General features: G+C 37.4%; 2 protein-coding genes across 2 annotated transcripts in view; both read right to left on the bottom strand.

The window, feature by feature from the left end:
* Positions 1-13,053, bottom strand: part of LOC112045271 (integrin beta-nu) — a 31,889-nt gene extending 18,836 nt beyond the window's left edge. Inside the window, exon 1 of the mRNA XM_024081384.2 lies at positions 12,822-13,053. Coding sequence (XP_023937152.2) covers positions 12,822-12,891 — 70 coding nt within the window. The 5' untranslated portion in view covers positions 12,892-13,053. The remainder of the gene's footprint in view (positions 1-12,821) is intronic.
* A 4,941-nt stretch (positions 13,054-17,994) lies between these two features.
* Positions 17,995-22,495, bottom strand: LOC112045266 (uncharacterized). Its single transcript, XM_024081380.2, has 3 exons — positions 21,898-22,495; positions 20,775-20,939; positions 17,995-18,471 (listed from the first exon to the last, which is right to left on the bottom strand). Exons 2-3 carry the CDS (start codon positions 20,926-20,928, stop codon positions 17,996-17,998), a joined length of 630 nt encoding a protein of 209 aa, XP_023937148.2. The 5' UTR covers positions 20,929-20,939; positions 21,898-22,495; the 3' UTR covers position 17,995.
* Between the last annotated feature and the right edge of the window lie 1,681 nt (positions 22,496-24,176).

Genomic DNA, 24,176 nt, shown 5'->3' with positions numbered 1-24,176 from the left:
TGCAATTTCCCGTACGTCATTGGAGTTTCATTCTACTTAATATTTTACTACGAAAAATTCCACTGATCATACGAAAACGTTTTGAACTATCCTTGGAAAATAAGTCGGATATTCCAAGCGTTTCCATTCTCATTAGTTTTCTTGAACGAGAACTTGCTGCTTGCGAAATAACTGGCCAGTCAAAATTAATTGATATTGGAACTAATTCGTCAACTTATGAAAACCGCACAAAACATACCCTCGTTGGAGACCGAGTGCCTACCGTTCGCGGCACGCGTTTATATACTAGCAACTTTGCGAACGAAAGCCAACCTTATGTTCATACAAATAAGGCTTGTGTTTGTTGTGGTGAATCACATCACTTAATTAAATGTGCAAAATATTTGAATCTTTCACTTAAAGATCGTCATAACTTAGTATTAAGCAAAAATATCTGTATAAACTGTTTAGGTTTTCACGACTTAAAAAATTGCAAAAGTAATTTTGTTTGTAAACATTGTTTTTCTCGTCATAGCAGCACCATATGTTTATCTCCCAGATCTATTTCTAGCGCTGTAGGTATTGCAGAAAACGATTGCCGCGGTCCTGAAGAAGATTCTGGGAATAACTCATTACGTTCGCATACTATGTACGAAGACTGTACCCGTGAGCCAACTACATGTTCCATTGCATCGGCCGGTCGAGCGAAGACCGTGCTATTGTCTACTGCACTCGTCAATGTACGTGTTAATGAAACTGAACGGGGCATCGCACGTTGCATGGTCGATACTGGCAGTCAAGGTACATTCATTACAGGAGCTTGCGCTCAACGTTTAGGTCTATTACAACGCAAGATCCATGTACCAGTTTCCGGGATAGGTGATGACGCACCAGTCTATTCTAGGGGGATAGTTTCATTCAACATCACCCCGCGTAATCACAGTAGTCCGGTAATACCAATCGAAGCAATGATATTACCGAAACTTATATCTCAGATGCCTAATATGGTTTTACCTTGTACTGATTGGACGCATATTAAAAATATAACCTTAGCAGATCCTAATTTTCATATACCCAACCCGGTAGACATAATATTTGGTGCAGATGTACTTTCAGAAATTTTATTAAATAACACAATAACAGGCCCACCTGGCGCGCCCATTGCTATGAATAGTAAACTTGGATATTTACTGTTAGGTAAACTTTCATTTGATATAAATTCCGCGCGTAATAATTACCCTCTGAACATTAATTCTAAAACTATTCATGCTTGTTTTAGCTCGTTAAATAATGATAATAATCATTTACGACGTTCTAGGGAGCTTGAATTATTTCCTGGTCAAAATTCCATACAGTCCACTCAGCCCTTTACCCGAGATAAGACGATTCGTGAAGATTTGATTAAAGTTCCTTTTACTAATTCGACGGGGCCGAACGCCAATATCCTACCGTTTAAGCCCGATGCAACTGTTTTCGATGAATCTCACAATTTCACTGTTAATCAATTTCATAAATTGGAATATCACTTAGAACGCAATTCTCTGTTAAAACTTTCCTATCACGCTTGTTTACAACAATATTTCGATAAAGGTCTTATGATCATGAACGACTATTATCCCGTCTCTTCTCTTGTATCACCAATTGAACTCAAGCGAATTCGTAAAACCGCATACTTGCAGATACAAAAATGGTACAACTATTTATTGACCATAATTGCAACCCTTTCCCGCACAGTTTCTCATGGCGAGCGGCACGAGATGATTTCTAATCCTAACAGGAATAATTATACAATTACTAAAGCGTCAGAAATCAAATACAAGTCTAATGCATTCATCTTCACTTTTAATGGTAAAACTTCGTCAAAATTTTATACAAAAAAAGTATATACATTTTATAAAATAGAAATAATTTATTCCTCCCTGGGGTTGTTATCACCCACGACACAATATACAAATCATTTAACACAGATACTTGGGTTCGCATGGGAAAGATGGGATGATAACGATAATTATTATTATTCGAAGTTAAATTGTCATAGTCAATTGTTAACCCTTTTTAACGTGTTTTACGTGCACATTATGTATGTGGCGTATTTAACGTGTGCTTATTTTCATTTCTATAACTTCAGTTTAATATTCACCTTCACATCACTCAATAAAACACGGGTAGATGTTCTCACAATGAAACAGATAGTTTTAGGTCTTAACTCGACATCAGCTTTACGTTTTTCAAGGTTTATCGATAAAATCATTTATTTTCATAACAATCGGGAGATTTTTGATTATGTTTGTGGATTATCACAGTTATATATTATCATGTTAACACACTTACGCGCTCCGCTTCACGAGTGGATCTGTAACCCTCCACAAACTAGCGAAACGTTATGTCGCGATCCAAACAGTGGTAGACGTCCCGTTTCAACTAACCTCCCGGCGGATCGTATGTCACGTAATGTGTTATACAAAATCTTCATACAACATATTCGGAAATTTCAAAAACCGTATTACCTATCTATCAATAAATCTCTTTGGCTTTTAACATTGAATGTTACAATTTCGCACAATCAAAACGACAACGAATTAAATTCGATAATCCTTTTCCTTTTGGGTGTTCGACTTGATAAGTTTATTCGATGGTGGTGGATCCAACAAACCGTCCCACTTTTTCGGAAACGTTGGAATCTTGTATACCTGCACGAAATTCAACTTCACAAATGGTTTTGTAATCGCGGCGCACCCATTCATGAAGGTAGCATTGTCTTGATATCTGAGAATTATTTACCACCCTGGCGTTTAGTTCACTTAGATGCTGTTCATCCTGATTCTGGTGGCATAACACAAGTTGTAATATTTAACTGCTACATTAAACTCTTTAAACGCTCGGTAGAAAAAGTTTCATCTACCTTACCTAATCAGTAAGAAAATGGAAACACCCTAATCATTTAAAAATAGTAATTATAGGATTTAGATTACATGCATTTTTTCGTTAATAATCCGTTAATAATTAATTTTTCGTTAATAATCCGTTTCGTTTATAATAATGTTATATTTCCTTTCGTTTTAAGTACCTACATAATTTCATTTTGTTAAAAGATCTACGCTCTTTTAAGGCGAGCGGCATGTTCCGTACTGGAACACAATAAAAATAAAGTATCATCTATAACCAACCTTGAGGAAGTTTCAAATGTCATTATTTTTTATAATTCTTATATGACTAATTGCTGTGGGCACGACCTATAGTAAAGGAATCGTTCCATTTGAACAATATATTCAGTTACCCGCAACCAGTCGAGCGGCTATCAACGCATTCCCGTTAAAATAACCGTATCGCGATAAAAGGACATACTATTACTAATCTTCGTTGTGCTATCAACTTATCTATTGTGAGGTGACATATTGTGAAGAAAACCAACATATCAGCGACCTACTTCTGCCGAGAAGACGACGGACCAGGCCTGGCTCCACGGGACACTCCACTCGATTCAGGTTAGTGTCTGCAGCAAAGTCTTTTACGGAACACTTTTTACTTCTTTGCAGTTAAAATTTCAACTCTAAGTTTGTCCCTAAAGCTTTAGCCTTTAGCCTAACACCAGCGAAGTTCGATGCTTTCGTTTATCGTAATTTATGAAAATACTCGTATCTATGTTCGTAAAACTCGACGCGTTAATCCGACGAAAATAGATAATTTAATTCTAACAACATCTACAATACAAGTCTTTTTTTTAATCACCTAATCAGTTATTAGTTAAAATCTACATACTCAAGTAAAAATATTCACATTTATCATTGAGTTCTAATGCAATCAAAACATCTGTTTGTTTATAATGTTTTATTATGACAAAGTAGGTGGACGACAACGTTGGTCAATCAAAAGCCGCCATGAAACAATGAGCTATTAATCAAGAGAGAAAGTCGCCGAAACTACTCAATTGTATAAACATTATGGACATGGCAATACGGCAGTACGTCGAGTCGTCTGGAATTTTTAACGTCTCGGCTAGTTGCGACGACGTCCGAAATTGTAGAGCTTAAAAATTTAAAAGCTTCAACAAAAAGTCCAAGTACATAGGTACTTTCGTACCCGCATATTAAGGAATAGCTGGGAAATTTTAATGATTTATGAATTTCATTAAAGTTAGAAAGAAAGTCTTCGAAATTATGGACGTTATTAATCACTTGGACGCGTACTTAAACGTTTTGGTTCGCAATTCCATAAACGTACTGCAAAGAGGGAAGCTTCCGTTTTACGCCTACAATGTTGGTATCTTCAAGTCAAGAGTGAATAAGCATCTTCTAGACGATTTTCACCATAAGCCACAATATCAGGCGCGATTGCAGTTAAGCGAGCTTAATTGTTGTATCTCCAGTATCTCTAATACTATAATCTATACTAATATTATAAATGCGAAAGTAAGTCGGTCTGTCTGTCTGTCTGTCTGGTACCTCTTTCATGGCTAAACGGCTAAACCGATCAAGATTAATTTTAGTATATTTGTAAATGGGACCTTGGAACAAAATATACGGTACTTTTTGACCCTAAAATAAAAATAAAAGGGGGTGAAATAGGGGTTGAAAGTTTGTATGGAAAGTCCTTATTTTTTTAGAGTTACAGTTTTAAAAAAAAATACGAAATATATTGTAATTCAAGAGCTTTAAAAATTCAACCCCTAGAGTGGTGAAATAGGGGTTATATCTACTAGTGCATCTAAAACGTAATCGACGCAACAAACGCATCTTGTATATTTGTAATCTATATCTACTGGAGGCAAAGGTTCGAATCCGGTCCGGGGCATGCACCTCCAATTTTTCAGTTGTGTCAATTTTAAGAAATTAAATATACGTGTCTCAAATACCTCCATACCTGAGAATTTTCTTAATTCTCTACATGTCTGAAGTCCAGCATTGGACCAGCGTGGTGGACTAAGGCCTAACCCCTCTCATTCTAAGAGGAGACTCGTGCTCAGCAGTGAGCCGAAAATGGGTTAATAATGATGTAAGATGTAAGATACTAAGTTACTAAATACTATAACTGTAAAAGGTCTTTATCTATAAAAGGTGTTGGTGAATAGTTATTAACTAATAAAAACTTTTAAGGTTTATTACATCCGTTATTACTTTTGCAATTTAAATAACTGAATCTATCGATCTGCGCTGACCCTAAAGATCCATTACGATGAAACTGCAATAGAAAAAAAAGAAAGTTCGATGTTTATTACAGATAACGTTAACTAATAATAACAACAGTACACGTAATTACTATTGACTGTAAAGTGACACAGATTAAGTACTATGTACTATAGATAGTGACACAGATTAAGTACCATGTACTATAGTGACCCAAATTCAGCTCCAGACTGATAAAGAATAAAGAACCTCAATAGGTCCACGGTAAAGGAGCGGACTCAAAACTGAGAGTTCATTGGTTCGAACCCCGCCAGCTAAATTATTTACTGACGTAGTTAACTTAACCTTAGCATTGCTAGATTTTTAAATCAAAATAAAATGTCCCGCTTTTTGGAAGTCACTCGATCGTATGATTTCCGTTTTTTTTTACTTTTTTTACTGACGCTGATCCCGCGTGGTTCCCGTTCCAGTTTATAACCTTCCTCGATAAATGGGCTATGTAACACCGAAAGATTTTTTCAAATCGGACCAGTAGTTCCTGAGATTAGCGGGTTCAACCAAACTAACAAAGAAACAAACAAAGTCTTTAGCTTTATAATAGTATAGATTTAGGGCTCAAGTTTTTTTTTTTTTTTTTATTCTTTACAAGTTAGCCCTTGACTACAATCTTACCTGATGGTAAGTGATGATGCAGTCTAAGATGGAAGCGGGCTAACTTGTTAGGAGGAGGATGAAAATCCACACCCCTTTCGGTTTCTACAGGGCATCGTACCGGAACGCTAAATCGCTTGGCGGTACGTCTTTACCGGTAGGGTGGTAACTAGCCACGGCCGAAGCCTCCCACCAGCCAGACCTGGACAAATTAAGAAAATCTCAATCTGCCCAGCCGGGGATCGAACCCAGGACCTCCGTTTTGTGAATCCACCGCGCAAACCACAGCGCCACGGAACGAATTTTTGCTCAAAAAATATCTGGCAACACTGCTTATCACAGTCTTTTCGACGGGTAGGATAAGGGAATATTAATCAAATTATAAAAAAAAATACTGTCTTTGTGACACATATTTTGTACCATCTACGTGACCTGAATTCACCTGCAGTTGAGTAGTGCGTACGACCATTGATAGCTTATTTGTATTCTACGCATTGCTTTGTGTAGAATGTAGATAGAATACAACAACCCGAAATTATATTTACATACCGATTGAACGGTAAATCTTGCGTTTGATGTAGACGTAGTTAGAGAATTATTTTATAGTCATCGTTGGTGAAACAAGCAGGTGGCATAACTGATGTTTTGTGAAAATAACGAAAAGTGACATATCGCATGTAGGAAGACTGGCTAGTAAAACGTACTTACTAATACGCTGTTTTTTTTTTAGATTTTCTGCCATAAATATCGTTTATACATGACTATATTGCACTAAGCAACCAGGCTTTACAGCTTATGGCTGCGGCCGTCAAACAACAGTGGCCGGAAGATATTATAAAGCTAAATAAATCATTTATATCTCTTGAATATTTACATTAGTGTAGAATGTAAATAGTACACACGACACGCGGAGTCAATTACCCAAGAAGGAGAAGAAATAACAAAAATCATCAATGTAAGATTTTAATTCCAATAATTTATTAAAGAACAATACATTTTAATTAAAGCAGCCCACCAATATGTGTGCTAAATCAAGTATCATTAAAAGCAGTGAGGTGATAAAATGTGTGTGGGCGTACATCACAGATTATGTTCAAACATTAAACAGACTTATCCGCTCGGATATAGACATATCGGGCCGCACGTGTAACCAGGTTTAATTATATATACGTTGATTACACCGGACCTATACTCCGCTTCACGAATGACAGATCTTGATCACGTGACCTGTCAATAGCAAATGTCAATCCCATACATTTTTTTCCATTTCGAAGCGTTTGCGATTGTAGAAAGAGAATCGACGTGCCACTTGGCTACAAGGGCTGGCTATTCACTCCATTCACAAGTCATGATTGTAAGGACGTTTTTCTTTGATCTCGCGTATGAAGTTCTTATTCATTACATGTAATTCTACCCATATCAGTCATCTTACGCCATTCAGTAGTTAGAACACGTAACCTAATGAAGTCACAACAAATATATTCACTTTGAAACTGTAGTTACATTTTATTTCATTGAAACAGCGTTAGGTAGCAAAGTGCATTAGAAAAGGTTTCGAGTATGCACGTTTTCCGTATGTAGAATAAAATTCTGCGATTGCCAGACAAACCTCTTTTTATGAAGGGTAAAAGTTCCAATTAAATCGAAATTCATTTATTTCAAATAGGCTTAGTTTACAAGCACTTTTGAAACGTAAAGGTTGACTATTTGTAAAGAGTTAAGAGTCTAGCATCCAATTCGGAAGGCAGGTTCTACTGAAAAGAACCGGCAAGAAACTCAACAGTTTATCTTTTAAAAAAATTATACAGTATTATAATTTTACTTTCTGTGTGAAAGTGGAAGCTGATCCAATGGCCTTCAAGCGCTTTCATCATTAAGGAACTCATCAATTGTGTAGTAAACTCGACTAAGTAAATAACTATTAACACATTGCTTTTTTATTTTACGAAATTAGCCAATTCCATTAAACTAGCCAACGCTTCTTTCACCCGCATAGATTCTGTTCCCGTGAGAATAATACTCACAAATAACGTAGTTTTCTAGTGGTTATAGAGTTTTCAAAACCGGTTCAGTAGATCCAAAGAATGCCCCCTACAATACCACAAACTTTACCTCTTTATAAAATTAAGTATATGTATACTCGTAAATCTATAGGTAATTGTTTTTGGAAGGGTTTCCACGAAGTCATGTGACTGAAGAGCGGGGACATGATTTCTCATATTATTCCGTCGAAAATATAAAACAAATACGCTTTATAGTATGGTAAAAGATCAGGACCCTTGAAACCTGCTACCTTCCAACGCCTCCACAGTCCAAACCTCCACAATTGGCTACTATACCCAGAACTGACCAGGCCAAAACACCCTTCCAGGACGGCCCTCGAAGCCGTGTTCCGAATCTCAGTGGAGACGCCCTTAGTCGTTCCGCCTATCTATACTGTTTCTACCTTCGGGCCCCATCAGGTGATGCTTCTGCGCTCGCCCAAACCTTGGTGACACCGCTGAGGCCCCATTAAGAAACCTACAGCACTTCGTCGTTATCAACCCATGTTCGGCTCACTGCTGAGCTCGAGTCTCAGACTTCACTCACGCGTAGAATTAAGAAAATTCTCTGGTATACAGGTTTCCTCACGATTTTTTCTTTCACCATTTGAGAAACGTGATATTTAATTTCTTAAAATGCACACAATTGAAAAGTTGGAGGTGAATGCCCCGGACCGGATTCGAACCCACACCCATCGAAATCGGAGACAGTGGTCATATCCCCTGGGCTATCACTGGTCTAGTCTGTACGGCACAATCAGAAAAATAAAATTGGTACTTATCAATAGTAAGAGCATAACTTTCAGCCTTCATAGAATGAGGAATGTCTGGCAATCGCTGGCTCGCGTTCTATATGCGCTTTCGCCTTCTGCGCACAAATCCATTTGCATCATTTCCTGCAGTCTTGTCGTAAACGGTAATATTACGTGTTCTAGTTACGACAAAGTATAAACAAACCATATTACTTACATTTCGTTAGGCGGCTGATATAATCTTCCTTACAACCAAAAAGTGACGAGTATAAACTACCTCCCTGTCCAATTTCATCTTTATACTTCAAGCGGTTTTCAATATTTCACGATCAGTCCTTTCATTTTTATATAAATAGATGTAGGCTTACCTAAATCTAAATGATAATTTTATACATTGTCGTGTTCGAATACCATTAAGTAGCTAGTTCTACAATAAACAGAGATAGGAAATCTATATACTTAGTTTGTATAATATTATTTAGATTTCCCATATTCGTCTCACCGTTGAGCACGAGTCTCCTCTTAGAATGAGAGGGGTTAGGCTAATAGCAGAGTAAATAATGGTCCACCACTCTGGCTCAATGCGGATTGGCATTCCGCAGACTTCACATTCTCAGGTAAACAGGTTTTATCAAGTTTTGTGATGCACACAGCGCATAACTGAAAAGTTAGAGGTACTTGCCCCGGACCGGATTGAAACCTGCGCCCTCCGAATCGAAGGAAGAGGTCATATCCACTGGGATATCACGGCTCCATTCTTTAATATGCTTAATTTGAGATTAAGTTACTTTCTACGAGTAGTAGAAACTTACTTATTTAAAACTAGGAAACGCCTTCGTCGTACGGTACGGTAAGAACGGTCGGACTCACCGAGGGGTGGGGGTTCGATCCCCGCCCCGTTGGTCTATTGTCGTACCCACTCCTATCTTCCCAATGAACGGGAATATTGGTCATATTTAAAAGTATGGCAAATTTTCTTTTAAAAAAAACTTCAAATAACAGACTAAAGACATTAATACAAAGACCAGATCCACATCCTTTCCAACAATCTACAAAGCACAAAACCTTAACTTTACTAATTTTCGAGTTTATCACGATCTAACAAACAGACAGACTGGCAAACTTTATCTAATATGTTTAGAAGAGTTTAAAGCTCGACTTTGGAATGGAACTTTATTATTTTAAGTAGAAGCATACTTAATCCCTTTTCCATAACTATTTTCTTAGAAGGATGACAAAGTTAGAGTATATAAATAGTTTTACGAAAATATAACAGTCAAGAAACATAATAAACAACATTTCTCTTGTTGTATTTTCTCCGAAGACTTATGAATGTTGTAGAATGCTGTGAAATAGTATATTTTGGTAATGAGGAAGTATACCTTGCGTTAAGATAAAAATATCTTTTGACTACGAAAAAATGGGTAGGTCAGGTATGCCATGAAAGAGAAATCGAAATTTTGACGGCCTCCGTGGCGCAGTGGTATGCGCAGTGGATTTATAAGACGGAGGTCCTGGGTTCGATCCTCGGCTGGGCTGATTGAGGTTTTCTTAATTGGTCCAGGTCTGGTTGGTGGGATGCTTCGGCCGTGGCTAGTTACCACCGACAAAGACGTACCGCCAAGCGATTCAGCGTTCCGGTACGATGTCGTGTAGAAACCGAAAAGGGTGTGAATAGTAGTTTTACCTACGTCCTATCGGATCGTGTGAATAAATCTGTCACTCGTATTTATTCCATTTTCTATTTTGTAATGATAATGAGAATGGTATTTTTCTTGACGTCCTCGTCCATAAAACAAAGCCTAAATACTCAATATTCACAAAACAGTCGTCTCATATACCGTACTAGCTGACGCCGCGCGGTTTCACCCGCGTGGTTCCCGTTCATGTACGAATACAGGGATAATATATAGCCTATAGCCTTTCTCGATAAATGGGCTATCCAACACTGAAAGAATTTTTCAAATCGGACCAGTAGTTCCAGAGATTAGCGCGTTCAATCAAACAAACAAACAAACTCTTCAGCTTTATTATATTAGTATAGATAAGGCACTTTAGATTTTTGACGCACGATAAAAGAAGGGACTTATTAGATCTCACATTCTTATACAAATTACTGAGAAACCAGAAAGACGCACCAAATCTTCTAAGCAAAATTAACTTTAGGGCACCTAGTACCTAGATACCCTAGCAAAGCTATTACTTTACTCCTACCGCAACGCACTAGAACTGCTTTTGGCGCCTATTCTACTATGCCTAGGCTATGTAAATTATATAACGCACTTAGTCGATCTATAGATATCCACATAGACTCACTAAGGACATATCGCAAGTTAGTTTTATTAGATTTGCTAAACTAATTTTCCTTTTTGTTTTTACCAATTCCATTTTATTTTTTGTATTCAAATAGTAGTTGTAAAATGTTTCCTTTTCTTGTTACTGTAAAATGTATTTTTTTTCTTATGTAAACTGATTTTATGTAATCGTTAATTTATTTTAATATCACGGAAATGTGCATGCCGTGTCTACCTTCATTTGATTGTGCAGAGCCTTGTGTCTGTGTTTTTTTTTTAGATTGTATTTGCGTAAATGCTGCAACAGTCACTGGTGTACCAAATAAATAAATAAGTAAACCTTAAAATGCACTGTAGACTAAATGGGAACACAAACGCATTTGTCCCTATCGGTTCGTGTAAATAAAGCTGTCACTCGTATTTATTCCATTTTCTATTTCAGAGCTAATGTGCAGAGCAGGTGGGTTCAGGGGCCTCCAATACTATTTCCGTATACATTTTATTTTACGCCGTGCATTAAATAAATCTTCCCTTTTAAAGCGAGATGCGTTTTATGGTCTGATAAGAGTTTAACTTTAATTATCACGATTGATGATGCAGCACTGACTTTGATCAATTCGATTTGGGTTACATTTGATAATTTAACACGTGTTCTTGTGGGCTCGTTTGGTAACGTTATGTGGGGATTATGTTTCAAAGGGCGTGCATTTTATCTGTTTTGTTTTTACCTTTCCTACCATTAGGTAGGATTCATTCAATGGTATTAACCATTATAATACCGAAGATGGACAGACAACCATTGCCACAATGAATAAAACATACTTATAGCCGAACATGCTGGTTTAACCTCCTCCATTTGGAAGTTGGTTATTTTTTTTGCATTATGTTAAAGATTTTTAGTGCTTAATGTATGAACGTAATAAATAACATAGAGCTAGGGAAAGCCGATTTCAAGTTCAGTTCTATGATTCTGCGATTTAATGTAGCTTATTTTTCTAATGTATATATTTCTGTTCAACTTTTCGTAAGGGACCTAATTATCGCTGATAAATTTGAAGAAAATCGCAGATAAGTAATCAAAACAAAGCTTTACAAATAAGTTAGCTTATTAGGAGGAGGATGAAAATCCACACCCCTTTCGGTTTCTACACGACATCGTACCGGAACGCTAAATCGCTTGGCAGTACGGCATTGCCGGTAGGATGGTAACTACCCACGGCCGAAGCCTCCCACCAGCCAGACCTGAATCTGTAAGAAAATCTGAATCGGCCCAGAACCTAGGATCTCCGTTTTGGAAATTCACCGCACATACCACTGCGCCACGGAAGCCGTCACATTTTTATATTGTGATGTTTTGTTTTTATAAGTATCCTACCTAATACCATTTAAACGTACATGCTCGTAGAACCTCCTCCGCTTGGAAGTTGGTTAATTTTTTGGTTTTTTTTTTGCATTCTGTTAAATATATTTAGTGCCAAATGTATGAAAGTAATAAATAACATAGAGTCAAGGAAATCTGATTACAAGTTCAGTTCTATGACTCTGCGATTCTAATGTAGCTTATTTTTCCATTTATATTTATAAATGTTTAACGTTTGGTAAGAAATCACAAATCGCATAGCAATAAAAAAAAAGCTTTACAAATAAATTCTTTGAAATTATTAACTTCAAGTTAGATGTCCTTAACGCCTATTTAAGTTCGTTCTCGAATAAACAAGCCCATTTTAATGGAGGATTAAGTACTTACCTAAAAGTCGTAGTTTTCAGTAGTCGGTATTTTATATTAGATTATACACACAATCCTGATGATTTAAAATAAAACTTTCAGCGTCGTCTATTGCATTAAGGTGTGACTAAGCTCTGTGTAAACATACTCGTAACTCATTAGGTACTCAATACATATTAACCTATCTGACCTATATTGTAGCCGCTTACAACAATATCTTATCAGAAAATCGGTTAAACACATGGAAAACTCACCTTGACCGCTTACATATCCAACAATGGAAATTATGCACAATTCACGGATCACGGAAAATCTAAAAAACATGATCGTCTAATCGAACCCCAATCACTATTTGCACGTTGACTCAACTGGCGTAACGCGATCGGTTTCGCGATGTACTGATAAGGGCTGATAAGATACGAAGAGCGATGGGCGCGCGGCCCTCGCCGTTGGCTTCACGACTCTCCCGCCCGACATCTGCCGAACCTCTAATCTACAAGTACCAATGTTACGTTGCCAACTAGTCGTACGAAGGAATACGTGACGTAAACTTTCCTACGCTGCTTATCGATAAATTAACCGTGTCTCTCATCCATTGCTGTTGTTACTAAGAAATAGTTCCACTGTTTATATAATAAGTTTGTAATGGATGTGGTGTATGAGAAAATTTTCATTATTTTCTTTATGAATGAACATGGGTACACAATATGTTTACGGTGCGTTGCGTGAATTAATTGCGGCGTGATAACACAGTTTTTCAGCGTTATCTATCAGGAAATTACTTTTTTAAATGCGCTTGCTCATAATTATTCTTCTTCTTAGTTAATAGATGTAATCGCACGTCTTTTTTAATTATATCCATTATTTTCCCGGGCGTTGCTTTTATTTAATGTTGATTAATGTTTTTTCTTGAAATGCTTGTTGGTATTAATACAGTTTTAGGATTATCATTCAGAGTCTCGGTAACATTTAGGTAGTTTTTAACCGACTTCATATAATTTACAAATTAGGTAGGGATCATTTTTTTCAAAAGTATAAAAGAAAAGCTTTCGGTATCGGCCTTATTTTATGGATAAATTACTACAAAAATATTAGTAAATTAATTATCAAGAGTAATTTTATAAACAAAATGGACTCGTACCAAGTAATTACTGAATCAAAACTATAAATTCTAATTTTATTGTATTTCTAAATTCTAATATTATATGTAGGCACCTACTGAAATGGTCTTTTAAGGAAAGCTATGCAAAAATCGTATGTTAAGAAACAACAAAAAATAAAAAAAGGCTTGAAAATAACTGTGTTATAAATTGGTATATCTACTGGTACCTACATTATCTTTAATTATGGATCAACGTTAAGCCATCCCGAATTAGTTATTTCACCGAAAAGTCACGCCTCGATGGATTCATTTATAGAGGAATGGGTCAATGACACTGACATAAATGAGATCGATAATGATTTAGAGGATATCTAATTCTCTTAATAGCTTACGAGCACGCTTTAAGTAGATTATTTATGGTGAACTGATCGTAGTCAACTTAGGTAAACCTATACCATACCAACAGAAATATTCTCGTAGTTATATTGACCCCCTTAACCGTTAACCTCGTTGGTTCATGTGGCGTCAGATTACGGGGTGTTCGGTTCGAGTCCTGAGTTGGCCAATTAAATGCTGAACATTTATTTCTTCTAAGCTTGCCTACAGTTAATTGAAGCTGTGTGCTGGGTCTAGCCTCATATCCCCTCTGCTATTCAGATGCCTGGCCCGGAAAAGTCGAGCCAAACTGTAGTTATTAATTTATTATGAGACACGGCCCAAACTCACGTAATACAACGTCGAAGTATGTCCGACTAGTTCCGAACCAATACAGGGCCTTTAGTCATGAGCTGGTTCTGTAACGCGGCAAGAACAAAGTACTGCGTTAGTTTAAATCTATACTAATATTATAAAGCTGAAGAGTTTGTTTGTTTGTTTGTTTGTTTGTTTGATTGAACGCGCTAATCTCAGGAACTATTTTATCCCCATATTCCTACGGGAACGTAAACCACGCGGGTGAAACCGCGCGGCGTCAGCTAGTTCTAAAATAAAAGAGACGTAGGTACATCATACTATTAATAGATACAGACAGACAGGTGGGTATACTCGCTAGTCGCTAATATATCACAGGATTTGTTCACACCAAAAAGGTATTTTATAAAGTGTACTTAAATGATGCTAGTAGGCGTACAGTCGAGGCCAAAACAGTCACATTTAGGTTTTTGTTAGTGGGCGAAATGCTATTTGTTACTCCTTTTAAGAGAACGAGATTTGCTACTTTAGATACACTATAGATAAGCCTTGAATATACTTTGATGTAACCTTTTATTATATAACTAGTTCTGCCCCGCGGTTTCACATGCGTACATTTGGTTGGAACCAAATAGAAATTATATGTCACGTGTCTTAAACGGTGAAGGAAAAACATCGTGAGAAATCCTGCATACCTGAGAAATTTCTTAATTCTCTACGTGCGTGAAATCTGCCAATTCGCATTGGGCTAGCGTGGTGGACTATTGGCCTAATTTCTCATTCTGAGAGGAGACTCGACCTCAGCAATGAGCCGAATATGAGTTGATAACTATGATGATGAATAATTTACCGGAACTGATGAGTTAACGTGCTCGGAGGCACGTGGATATGGCCACTAACTTCTCAACACTATGCTGAAAATTTTCTAGGAAGCTGGGTGTATATTATACAGCGCGACGCAGGATACGAACCCAGGACCTAGTGATAACCGTATCACATAGGCCTCTACGCCAACGAAGCTGTGAACGATTAAATCTATAAATCGAATAAAAGTAGCCCGTGTGCTAAATCAGTCTCTCTTGCTCTAAGTTATGAACATATAATCTATATCGTTATAGGTATTTCTCGTTAATTCTATAAAGATATTTTACCTTAAATACCCAAGTATATCCAAGTCGTAGTCTCAGGAAAAACATATAAGAGATATTCCAGAGCCTAGATTCGTATAAGAAAATATTAAAATTAAATAATTATTAAATAATCGAGCACGATTATACACTTGTAGGGCGAGTGCTGGGCGCTGCGTTTGATGCGCTAAAGCAGCGTACACATCGAGCGTTTATATAAACGTTATAAACGTCAATGTCAAACATCGACATTCGACAAGCAAGTTCTATAGTTAGCCAAACAACAATATACCCCACTATAGATTAGTAGAGAATTCGCCTATGACGTCACGCAAAGAATTAACTTATGCTACAATTATTAGTACGATAAAAATCCAAGACATTGTGATGTTAAGCTTCACCTACCTGTAATTTCAGTGACAAACATACCCTTCAGAATATAATACAGCAATTTGTGTTGTGTTGCAGCAAGTTATAATTCCTCGTCTACTACCACCACTACCACCTTTTTTATTTAACTTAAATATATTTTTTAAAACTCGTCTGAGCTATGTCTTTGTGTTTTATATACTAGCGGACGCCCGCGAAATCATCGGCTTGGACACCCAGAACCATGACATTTTGAATAAGCGAAGAACTTTTTATGGATTGGTACACAGCCTCGTAACGTAACGCGCCACTCTGCAGGTTTAAGTTATCACTTCTGTAGAGCGTCCAAAAACGCACACGTTTTTTTATTAAATTACCATTATAAATAAACCTTTAATTTGTTGAAATCCGCATTAAAATCTATTCAGTAGTTTAAGTTTCAATGATAGAAACGAGGAAAGCTTCTTTGTTTTATACTAAGGAACGATTTAAACGCCTCATGTGTACCACTCTTAATTACAAAATAGCTAAGTGGATTCAAACGGTGAAGTGTCATCTAAGTTGTACAATATCTCCAACTGGTTAAGTTACTCGGTACTTAACACCTCTAACTCAACCTATTTCACAACTGTGCACTTTCTTTGTTTACCTATAAGTACACAACACTTGATATTCAATACAAACAAGGTATGCTACTTTGTTTTATACTATGGAACGATTTAAACGCCTCATGTGTGCCGCTCCTAATTACAAAATAGCTAAGTGGATCCAAACGGTGAAGTGTCATCTAAGTTGTACAATATCTCCAACTGGTTAAGTTACTCGATACTTAACACCTCCAACCCAACCTATTTCACAACTGTGCACTTCCTTTGTTTACCTATAAGTACACAACACTTGATACTCAATACAAACAAGGGATGCTACTTTGTTTTATACTATGGAACGATTTAAACGCCTCATGTGTGCCGCTCCTAATTACAAAATGGCTAAGTGGATTCAAACGGTGAAGTGTCATCTAAGTTGTACAATATCTCCAACTGGTTAAGTTACTCGATACTTAACACCTCCAACCCAACCTATTTCACAACTGTGCACTTCCTTTGTTTACCTATAAGTACACAACACTTGATACTCAATTGATTTTTGTGTACTCGAATTGTTAAAACGTGGTTCGTTGTTAATTTGTCGGCATCTGTTGACGGAAGTCACTTATAGATGGTGAACATTCAAATATGCATTTTCGACGTACATTTCCCGTCACGTATTGGTCGGCCATAGAACTTTTATACCGTTACTATTCGAATGGATGCTTTTAGTTTTATGGTCTATGACTCTGCTGATACGTACTAGTATGGTTCAGGGTCAGGGTCAATAAAAAAATGCTTGCACTGTTGTACTTACCTGCTATAGAGTACAGTCAACAGTAATGCTTTAATTATTATTATTGTTCCGTTTTTAAGTAGGTAAGAAAGTTTATATGGAAATATGTTTTTCTTACCATGCGCATATTGAACATACGTAAGTATTATGAGTAGATATTATTTTTTTATTATCTTTTATGCGTGAACCTAAATGAAAAATAGGACGAACTCAGTCTTATGTAAAAATTTTCGAACTCTACCATGCCATGTCTGATTTACCGTTATAATGTTAATATTAATTTATTAAACCAACTAATTATAAACGTAATATAACCAAACAGCAAGTTTATAGTTTTACCAGATTTAAAAAAAAAAATTTGGTAGGTACCTACTAATTATCATGTACCTACTTTATGAGTAAGATACGACACTATCAAATAAACAAATCAAGTGATGTAAACTTATATACTATCCAGATATACCTACTCGTAGGTAGATGTAAGTTTTCAGTCAATAAAAACTATAAAATCTTTTCAGAAAGAACATGGGTATAGGTAATTCTACGAGTCTATGCCCTTAGGATTTAAACCTCAATTTTTTTCAAAGTAAAGTGGAATTTAAGCAGTAGTAATAAGATCCACTTTGCTTTGAAGAAAATTGAGGTTTAAATCCTAATCCATTAGTGTTAGGGAGTTAAATAACGATGCGAAATCAAAAAAAAAACAATAAAAAAATAATTAACATTTATTAAATTAACATTATGTAATCTGAAAGTTTTAAGTTGCACCCTCCGTGGTATTAACTTGGTCGGTATTACCTATATTTGTTGTTTCAACATGCTCTTCATTAATAACAGATTGTACCATTTTAAGTTTGGACACCGTGGAGCGCGCGCTCAAATCGGACTTCACGTATTTCTTCAAGTCTCTAGACCTTTCTAACATTTCATAAAAGTGATTGACAGGGTCAAGCCAAGCGAAACCGTTGTCCGCTTTTCCCACCCATTCGTGGCCGTTCGGATCGACCAGAGTCAAGTCACCCACTGGAATGTTCCCAATAAAGTTGCCCATTAATACACTGTCGTCCGGATATATGTATTTGCCTTGACCGTTGTAGGACCAGTCATCAAAATGGCCCACATATTTGGAACCATCTTTGAAGGTGATGGAGACTTCTTCGTTGGCGCCGAGACGGTCGGCTTCCCAGGTTCCGCTGTATATGTCGCCTTCTGCTGTGGTGTAAGTGCCTGTACCTATTGCAAGAATTTAAATTATTTATATTGTTACGGAGAACCTTATTACTAGAGACATAAGGTTCATAATCAATTCTACAATCTTTTGTTATTGTTAGGCTGGTTTTACAGTCACGCGTTTCGGCAGCGCCGTCGGAGCGCGCGCGCTCGGATATGTATTGGGGTATTAGTAGCGTTTCAAATTCGCGCGCTTGAGCAGCGCCGTTCGTTGAACGCGTCCTATTCGCGCGACGCGGTCGAAGCGCGCGCCGCTCGTGCGCTTCTACGGCCATTGTGCGTTTTAGTCTCACGCCGTTGAGACGTGCCGTTAGGTACTGTTGTGTACAAAATGAATCACATCGATACGGGTCGAGTAATTGACGAAGTGCGAATTAGAAGATGTTTATGGGACCCGGCCGATGATTTTTATAAGAATAAGGACGCAAAAAATAAAGCCTGGGAAGAAATTGGAAAGGAATTGTGTTGTGAAAATTTCAATACAGACTTAGGTAAGAAACATTTATTAATAAAATCTTTTTTGTTACATACATGTTTACCGCTAGTTGCACAAACGAAATCCTCCATCCTCCATTAAAACATAAACGTCTGCCGGGTCACCTAGTGAAAAATATTAATTGGGTAGGTAAATCAAATAAGCCATTGCCGTTCATTTTGTATCTGTTTGTACACGACTGTCTCACAGCAGCGAAACGCGCCGTACTAATTGAGGAGCGCCGTACTAGTTGGTGCACCGCTGTTCAAACGCGCGCTGTCCAACAGCGCGCTGTCCAACGGCGCGTCTAGCGGCGTGACTGTAAAACCAGCCTTATTTGTCGAATTTCGTGGAATAAACAAAACGCGTGTAGGACTTTAGGCGTGCCCAGAATGGTCTAGAATCATTCCCACAGGTATAAATACGCAAAGGACGCGAAGTTCGGGGCAGTTTAACTTCGGAATGAAATAGAGTAATACCAGCCAGATACCAACCAATCAGAGTGATACCAGCGATACAAGTGAACAATAGTATAAATAGGCTACGATTTTGGACAACGAATTGCCCACTTTTGGAAATGTATATTGATACTCTGATAGTTAGACAGTTAACATTTTCACATGTGATGTTGCAAAAACAAAACATAGGTACTAAAAACAGAATAAGAAGGAGTGGACGAAGTATACTTTCTTGAGTCAGTTATTTCTTTAAGCGAACTAAGCTAAGTACTAACATAAACTCGGCATGTCTAGTCTATTACGCGATCTATAAGTGGTTGAATCTGAGCTTAATAATGCACTTGAAGTTTACCTATTAAATTACTTAATATGGCGAAAATGACGATGAGTAGACGTAGATCAAATTCATGGTCAAATTTTTGAACAAAAGGTAGGTATTCTAAATAAAGGTATCTCCTCATTATTTTAAATTTTCCTTAAATCAGCTTTAATGTCCAATGCTCGAAACAGCAGTATTGTCAAATCTATACTAATATTATAAAGCTGAAGAGTTTGTTTGCTTGAGCATTTAATCTCAGGCACTGCTGGTTCGATTTGAAAAATTCCTTCAATATTAGATAGCCCATTTATCGAGGAAGGCTATAGGCTATATATTATCCCCGTCTTCCTACGAGAACGGGAACCACGCGAGTGAAACCGCGCGGCGTCAGCCAGTGGGATATAAAAGTTCATTTGTATTAATCAGGGCGTAACGCCTAACGCGCTGGGCCCGAGTTCGGAATGACGGTACACTCCATTAAGCTCCGCGTTGAAAGACAAAAACGTTTTGTGACGCTCGAGTGGTTTTAGAGTCGTTGGACTCTTGAAATTAACATGGTTTAAGTAAACAAGGGGTTGGGTGACTCATCATTGTACCCGCAGTCCTGGGTTCGAATCCAGTAGGCCTAGGATGCGACAATGACACTTTTTTATGCTCTTTTAAAGAGCTTAGTCACTAAAGTAACTATGTAGCTCTCGTAATGCTACTTAAGTTTTTTAATGAGTAGATTACGAAATGGGAGTAGAATAAAATATTTTCTTTAATCATGGTCGTAGAAAAAGTATTGTATGCCACTACACTTAATTAGCCATTGTAGCACTCGTTCTATCTATTATGCAATTCGATTCGCCAAAAATCACTCGTGCTACAAACTTGACATCTTTGATATACATACAACTTATTTGCCGGTGATTCGGTTTCGTGCTCCTCTACCACTAAGTACTGGTCCTCGTGAGGCTTGACTTACCAGCCCATATTAAATTAATTTGGAAAATCAAACTAAAATGTCTTTTTAGTCAGGTAAATCCTTTAAGACGTTAATTTAGCACCTTACCATGCATTTTCACAATTCTGTCCTTTTTCTTAGCTTCGAAAAAACCCTCGTACTTGTCACCAGTGTCGTGTTGGAAAAAGCCTTCATCCTGTATGACGGGACTGTCCTTTATAGGTTTTGGTTCTGATTCTCCACCCGCTGCTGTTTCGGCCATTTTAGGTTACCCTTGCGATGAAAAATTCAATTTTGTCAAAGAAAACAATTATTGGTTATGTAGCTAGAACTACCTACTATTATCCACTACTGTCAAGTCAAAATTACTTTACTCAGGGAGAAATTTAGTTATCAACTAGGGTTAAGTATATTCAATTGATAGATGGCCCGATGACTCGGTTCATAACTCTCCGATTTCGCTTTCTATAGAGAAAAGTTTTAAACCCCACTTTTTTGGTGGAACATAAGTCATTGAGAAAGATAATTCAACATTTTACTGATCATGAAGTGAAATTCGTCTGCTTTTATTTTAATTCAATGATGCACATTAACAAATTATTGGTAAAACACATACAAAGAAACACCAGTGACCTAATCACATTATCACACTAATATTATAAAGGCGAAAGTTTGTATGTCTGAGATTTCAAAAATTATCTGTTTTTTTCAAGTGCTAATACCTATTTACACGATACAAAAATAAAATCGAGCTATTTTTAAAATTATTGTCTGTCTGTCTGTTTTTCTGTTTGTCAATGTTAATCTCTGGAACGGCTGAACCGTTTTAATGGACTTTCACTGAAAGATAAACAATTTTATGGAGCATATAGGCTGAAAAATACATGATTCCCGCGGGATTCGTGAAAACAGAATTTAACTTGTACGAAGTCGCGGGCGGCCGCTAGTCTTCCGTAAAATCAAAATACCTGTAGATATACATATAATAATTCCATACACTCATAGTTCAAAAGAACTGTAATCGGACACAATGGGAAAAAGATATGAAATCCGACCGGCATTTTTAAGCACTCCCGAATCTCAACAAAGTTCCGCAGTGTATGAGATTCCAATTACTCAAGGAAAAGCTCCGAAGGTTACCAAATAACCTAAATTTAACTACATTACGTTACAAAAATGAACTCAAATTATACAATGATTTATTATTACTTAAGTAAAATGGCTAAATTACCTATTTATTCAAATTAATTAAACAATTACTGGGGTGTGACAGCTTGTCCGTGACACAGGTGACGCATCTGTCATTTCGTTCCGCACGAAACTGTAACAAATGTTAGTGACCATGACCCAAAAAGATCTTAATTAACTTAATTCCAACTTGGGCTCTTTACGTACCAAATCCGATCAATACAAGACGATTCAGACCAAAAGCGGAATTATATTTGTCTGACGTGTCGTGTCGTGACGCATCAGAATCGGAATCATTGTATGGCAACATATACACTTGCGTGTTGTGACATGTTGTGCTGGCTTCTGATGAGTCGTATGAAAAACGTATGAAACCGATTTTGTTCTAATACGTCACGACACGACACGTCAGACAAATTTATATCCAGCTAAGCGGAATTTGTATGGCAACGTTCACACTTATGTGTTGTGACACTGACATGTCGTGATGGCTTCTGTTTCTGATGTGTCGCATACAAAATGTATGATACCGATTCTGTTCTGATGCGTCACGATACAACACGTCAGACAAATATAAACCAGCTAAGCGGAATTTGTATGGCAACGTTCACACTTATGTGTTGTGACACTGACATGTCGTGATGGCTTCTGTTTCTGATGTGTTGCATACAAAATGTATGATACCGATCCTGTTCTGATGTGTCACGACACGACACGTCAAACAAATATAATTCCGCCTTTAGAAAACTCTTTATTTATTAAAAATTACAATTTTGTACTGAACGATATTTTCGACAAGACTATCTTAGTTAACAGTTCATAACCCCTATTGGTCCGAACTTCACTTTAACCCGAAGTCAGCTAGCCTATTTACTATTTTGGTCTTTAACCTATTAAAATAAACATCAAATCAGTTGACAAAATGTCATCTACATACTGTATGTTATCCACCAGTAAGCACCGGGTCGCATTTGTTACATAGAATCTCAATTTCGTATATGTCAAAGATAGTGAATTAGCCTGCTGGTCTGTCTCACAAGAAACGTATTGAGGGACGTTCCCTTCTATGTTCTTCAACCGCTCGCGCTTTTGTACCTCTCAGTATGATTAAGCTTTGGCATTCGCCAAACCTACAGATGACATTGCTGCTGTGACTTCTTTTAAGAATATTTGTCATATTATCTTTTTATAAACATGACCAATATCCCCGTTCCTCCCCAATTTGCCGGGAAATACTTTGATAGTAATGAATACAAGACTTGGTCGCTGACTATGGGCCTCATAAGAAGGCTAAGTCACTCAGCGGGCGATGGAGCGAGCTATGCTTGGAGTTTCTCTGCGTGATCGAATCAGGAATGAGGAGATACGCAGACGAACCAAAGTCACTGACATAGCTCAGCGAGTCGTGAAAAGTGGCAATGGGCAGGACACATAGTTCGAAGAGCCGATGGACGTTGGGGTCCCAAGGTGACGACCTGGAAGCAGGTTGCAGGGAGCCGCTGAATTCTGGCGAATCGAGACCGTTGTGCTTGGAGGTCTATGCATGAGGCCTAATATCAGGCTGACAAGGTAAGGTAAATGTACGACAATAGTCCAGCGAGAAGGGATCGAACCACCACCTCTCGGCCCTTTACCTTTAGCTATTAAGGCTTAAATTAAGAAGCCTACAGCAAATACACAATCAAAGAGGAAATGCTTCCGTTTTGTATAACAGGCCGCCACCATCCGCTCGACGTTCAGCTCGGATTAGGATCGAATGCATTACTAAAGCGTATTGTTTGCGATTCGGTCCGTGAGCAATACTCCGAATTGTTTGAATTTAGTGTGCATAGGTACATAGAATTATCTCCTCTGAATCAAGAATTATTCAATTCAATTTAAAATTCATTTATTTCAAGTAGGCTCAGTTTACAAGCACTTTTGAAAAGTCAGTTGACTACTCGAAAGGCAGGTTCTGCTAAGAACCTTTTGCCGCACTGCATCAGATTGCATGTGAACGAAATGCGTATGTTGAGATAGATGTGTGGTTTTTGAAGGTTAGCGCTTGGTATGGACATGTAATGCGTAGGGAGGAAAGTCATATTACTAGAAAAATGTTGAATGTGCAAGTGGAAGGACATAAGAGGAGATGGTTGGATTGTGTGAAAGAGGACATGTGTGTAAAAGGAGTGGATGATGAGTTGACGAGTAATAGAGACGAATGGAAAAGATTGACATATTTTTCCTACCCCACGTAAGTGGAATTAGATTATTATTGGATACATAATTTAAAATCCTTGCAATTTAATTAAATACTAAGACAGTAAAATTACCAATAACAAT

This window comes from Bicyclus anynana, chromosome 19 (assembly GCF_947172395.1).
Source record: "Bicyclus anynana chromosome 19, ilBicAnyn1.1, whole genome shotgun sequence".
NCBI lineage: Eukaryota > Metazoa > Arthropoda > Insecta > Lepidoptera > Nymphalidae > Bicyclus > Bicyclus anynana.
The sequence above is the reverse complement of the archived record's forward strand: the minus strand, read 5'-3'. Positions and strand labels throughout refer to the sequence as shown.